The sequence below is a fragment of the Tasmannia lanceolata genome, unplaced genomic scaffold (genome assembly GCF_043159265.1).
Source record: "Tasmannia lanceolata isolate RefF3 unplaced genomic scaffold, GAP_Taslan_0.1 ptg000002l, whole genome shotgun sequence".
NCBI lineage: Eukaryota > Viridiplantae > Streptophyta > Magnoliopsida > Canellales > Winteraceae > Tasmannia > Tasmannia lanceolata.
The window spans coordinates 29,361,076-29,365,814 of NW_027518679.1; the positions used below are offsets into that span (position 1 = coordinate 29,361,076).

The 4,739-nt window shown below is 38.5% G+C and overlaps 1 protein-coding gene across 1 annotated transcript; it reads left to right on the forward strand.

The window, feature by feature from the left end:
* Positions 1-2,430: 2,430 nt before the first annotated feature.
* On the forward strand, positions 2,431-4,437 carry LOC143883762 (cysteine-rich receptor-like protein kinase 7). Its single transcript, XM_077387082.1, has 3 exons — positions 2,431-2,632; positions 2,984-3,134; positions 3,226-4,437. The coding sequence occupies exons 1-3, from the start codon at positions 2,541-2,543 to the stop codon at positions 3,535-3,537; spliced, it is 555 nt and encodes a 184-aa protein (XP_077243197.1). The 5' UTR covers positions 2,431-2,540; the 3' UTR covers positions 3,538-4,437.
* The last annotated feature ends 302 nt before the right edge of the window (positions 4,438-4,739 follow it).

Consider the following 4,739-nt stretch of genomic DNA (forward strand, 5'->3'; position numbering starts at 1 on the left):
TACGATCAAAATTGGACGGTCCAAAAAAACGTGCGTCCGGTTTTGTCTTGGGTTGGGTTAGACCTGGCAAACGGCCGGGCCGGCTTTGACCCGGGTTAGGTAAAAATGACCCGGAAAATTTTACGGGTCATTAAGCTTGGACCTGCACCGGCCCGTACGGGCTGGGTCGACCCGCTGGTCACCCGTGTTTTTAGTAAATTTTTGCTTTTTCTGTTTTTTAAAGGTATTTACTAGCCACCTTCTCCGAAGGGTACTTCTTGCACCTCCTTTGCAATTGTATGTGCTGAAAGATTTGTCTTCTTAGACGTGCAAGGAAATACTTTTCCGGAATAAGTACCGAAAAAGCTAGCAGTTACTACTAAAAAGTTTTAGAGGAAAATTATGGAAAGAGTGCCGTAAATTGGAAGAATTATGGAAAAAGTACCGAAAAGGGTCGCTTTATATGAGAATTACATAAAAAACTACAAAGAAGAGGTTTAGAAATATGACAATTACCTAAAAACTACTATGTTTCACTTCTTAGGGCACCGTGCCTGACCCGCCCAGTTTTGACAGGCGGGTTGACCTGCGTGTCAACTTAGAAACAGGTCACAAAACGTTGACCCGGACCCGGAAATTTCGGACGGGCTGGGTCGACCCGCAGGTCCGGGTCAATTCTTGCCAGGTCTAGGCTGGGTCGTGTTATCAGGCTGAAAACCCCCCTGGGATTGGGTTGGGTTTTAGCAAATGTATTTTTTGTAAAATAATGCATTTTAGCAAAGGGCAATGATATTTTCACCCCCTTGCTTGCGGTACGCATTCGCGTGATTTGACGTCAAAAAAACGTTATAATTGCCCACTGTTCACGTTATAACTTATAAAGGGGTGAATGCAGAAGGGGTGAAAATATCTTCGCCCTTTAGCAAAATGTCATTTTAACATTTGACATTCATCCCATTACCACTCCTCCCTCTTTCTCTCAAAACAATTTAGCTTGCTTTGCCAATGTAACTTAAGCATAAAAGAAGGGGAATGATATTTTGCCCCCTCTGACGGATAAAATCCCCCCTCTAACGTTATTTGTTAAGTTTTAGAGGCAAACAAAAACGTTAAGGGGGTGAATTTATCCTCAAGCAGTGAAACATTCTCACAGAAACCGTTAAAGGGGGGATTTTATCGTTTAGGGGGGATATCATTTTCGTATTTTATAATTTTTATAGGGAAATGATATCATCACAGCTATGTTGTAATAATTAGACAAACCCAGCTTGTCTTTTCTTTTTTAAATGGCTTGTGAGAGCTTTTTGGGAACTGTAATAACTAATAACCTTTGACACCTCTTTAAATACTAAAAGACAAGATGAGTTAGTGAAAATATCAAAACATGGTTGTGTTGATATCATTTCCCAATTTATATTGAAGTTAATATATTCTCAGGAATTTGGTGTTACATGTACATATATATAGAGATACACAAGCACAAATATATACACATGCACTATTCTTTTAGTTTTTTTTCACATGCACTATTCTTTTAGTTTTTTTTCACATGCACTATTCTTTTAGTTTTTTCTTGAAAAACCAAAACATAATTAAAAACATGGGATTTGCTAGGGACCATTGCAAAAAGGCATTTCGCAAACTGATTGTTGCATGAGAGAGCAGCCACCTCAGATGAATCAAATGAATAGGACAAGATTTGTTGAAAAGTGAGTCTATGTGGCTGCAGGGAAAAAATGGGGAGGAGTGAAAGGAGGGGAGGAATGACTAGGAGAGTGTAGGTGGGTGGGATGAGAATAAAATGGGGGAGCAGTAAAAGGTGGGTGAGGAGTGACCAGTAGTGTGTGGGAGGGATGAGTAAAAATGAGGGAGGAGTAAAAGGTTGGGAGGAATTGTTGGTAGGGTATGGGTGGGATGAGAAAAAATACTGGAGTGATAGGTGGGGAGGAATGTCTGGTAGAGTGTGGATGGGATTAAGAAAAATTGTGGAGTGAGAGGTGGGGAGGAATGGCTGGGATGGTGTTCTTAGGTGGAACTTGATTTTTATAAGACCCCGGGCTGCTTCTAGTTTGTACATACATATTAGTTTTAGAGGTATATCCGAGGTGGTAATAGGTTATTCTTCCTGTAACTCTAGTAACAGGTTTCTTACTTGTCATTGTTGTTCTCATAGAGAGGACCCATGAAACTGTACTTGATCACAGGAATCAAGGTGATGGTGTACAAGATCCATGATAGTAACCACAGATGTTTTTTATGCCATGGCGAAGGCGAGGTACGATCATAGTTAGCAAATCTTAGTTTTAAATGGTGTTTTTTAAGTAAAACATTTTAAGGATGTTTTAAACACGTTTTAAATGTATTAAATTCATTTTTTTTTTACTTTGTAAATTTGTTTTTTTATCATCCTAGATCAAAGCAAGCGTGCACAACTAGACTGGACAAAACGTCTTCACATTATAGTCGGAATTTCACGGGGCCTTCTCTATCTTCATGAGGATTCTCGACTCAGAATCATTCACAGAGATTTGAAAGCTAGCAATATCTTGTTGGACCATGAGATGAATCCAAAAATATCTGATTTTGGAATGGCCAGGGTTTTCAGAGGAAACCAATTAAGTCCAGATAATACCTTAAGAGTCGTTGGAACAATGTAAGTGCGTTATTATTATGCGTAGAAATAAAAGCAATAAGATTATATTCAACAATGATAAATACATATTGGGCTATAGAGAAAACTGCAATTGGACATCAATCTTTTCTCGTGAAGGTTTCTTTTTTTTTCCTTTTGAACAAAAGAGCATCTACTTAAATGAAAATTTGTCTTGCCAAAAATTATTTGAATGTCTCTTATATGCAGATGGTTTTGGCATAAATATGATTATTTGCAAATAATGATTGTAATGGTTTCAGGAATGATCTAGTTAACTGCTTTCCAAAGAGGCCCTTAGTTTCTATTTCTGGCGCTTCTAATCTTCCTTCTTCTTTTTTTGAATTCAAACAGTGGATATATGGCTCCAGAATATGCTATGGAGGGCTTATTTTCTGTGAAGTCCGATGTTTTCAGCTTCGGAGTTCTCTTGCTAGAGATAGTAAGCGGGAAAAGGAATAGTCGTTTGTTTCTCACACAATATCGTCAAAGCCTTCTTGTATACGTATGTTCTCTCTTAAATTATGTTTTATGCACTATTTTTTTATTTAAAGAATATGGGTCTAAAACATTTCGTTCCAATTTTACATAATTAGGCATGGAGGCTTTGGAGTGAAGGCAAAAGCTTGGAGTTGATTGATCCATTGCTGATGGAATCATGTTCAACAAGTGAAGTGATAAGATGCATCCATATTAGCTTGTTATGTGTCCAGGAAAATGCTGCAGATAGACCCACCATGTCATTTGTTGTTCTCATGTTAGGAAGTGAATCCATTTCACTTCCACAACCTGCAAAACCTCCAAATTTCACTCCAGGGAGAGTCCTCCTCCTATCGGATCAATCTTTGACAGGTGGTAGCACTTATTCTTTCAACGAGCTAACTATCTCTGATTTCGGACCTCGATAAGTATTTGGGTAGATGGGCCCTACCATGCTTTTTCTTTTTAGTAAAAGATAACTATATTATTATACACGAGAGATTACACGTGCACGTCAGTGGGCAAAGATTTCCCAACATACAAGGAATCCCGTAAGGCTCCTGATTTGGCCGATCTTTCTGAGAGATCCGTAAGGCTCCTGATTTGGCCAATCAATCTGAAAGATCGTTGGCAGTTCTAGGAATATGGACAAAAGAAATAAATCCATCTTCATGCAATGTAGAAATTTAATCCAAAAACCTAGCTAGTCTCCAAGGACCTACACTCTTATCTTGAATCCTAGAAATAACATTAGACGAATCGTTTTCCACCTCTATTTTACCTTCCATGTGTTCCCTAAATATGCGCATGCCAAGGTGGATAACCCGAACCTCGGCCTCCGTGGAATCTGTTAAACCAATCGGACCTGAAAACACAAGAAGGATGATGCCATTGTTATCTCTGAACACGCCTCCATTTCCTGCTTTGCCGGGGTTGCCAAGGGAGCAAACATCGACATTGAGTTTAAGAGTATTGGGGGAAGGAGGTTTCCAAAATGCTGATGTCTTTTTCTTTGAAACGGTGCCTGATGAGATCGTCTTCCAATTCCTAATAATGCACTTAACGGAGTAACCCCAAAAATCTCGATGATGACTAGCCCACAAAGCTAGCCACATTGTATTTGATCTTCCAAGCTAGAAGGTAGAAGGAAGAACATTTATCCTAAAAAATTCGAGCATTTCTTTCAAGCCAAATCTCCCAAATGACTTGCGAAAGGGATGAGGGCCCCATAGAATCTTTCCCATTGAGCCTAAACCAACAATGTTCCACCCCATCATGACATTTTTGGTTGAATATGAGGCCTACCATGCTAGTTGTAATTAATATAATTGATGAATGTCAAAGTAGAAAAATGAAAAACAAACTCAAAAAAAAAAAAAAAAAAAACCTTTTCATTTATGTACTTTTGTTCTATTGTATACATGGTTGTAGTTTAGGATGTTGTTTAGATAAGAATTGAGCCCTCCACACCCTGATTTTGCAAGCGCTTTAGGTTTGCACCAGCCTAGTTGAGAAGGAGCTACTCTGATTTCCATAATTTAATTTACAAACTTAATAAGAGCACTTACATAACTTTTTATCACCCCCACGTCATCTATAAGTCAAGTTTTTTTTGAGTGAAAATGAATTA

Excerpts from the sequence above, each read along its gene's own strand:
- LOC143883762 (XM_077387082.1), top strand. The coding sequence starts at position 2,541 with ATGAATCCAAAAATATCTGATTTTGGAATGGCCAGGGTTTTCAGAGGA. Across the intron at positions 2,633-2,983 it reads TTAAGAGTCGTTGGAACAAT|TGGATATATGGCTCCAGAAT; the intron begins GTAAGTGCGTTA and ends GAATTCAAACAG. Across the intron at positions 3,135-3,225 it reads GTCAAAGCCTTCTTGTATAC|GCATGGAGGCTTTGGAGTGA; the intron begins GTATGTTCTCTC and ends TTACATAATTAG.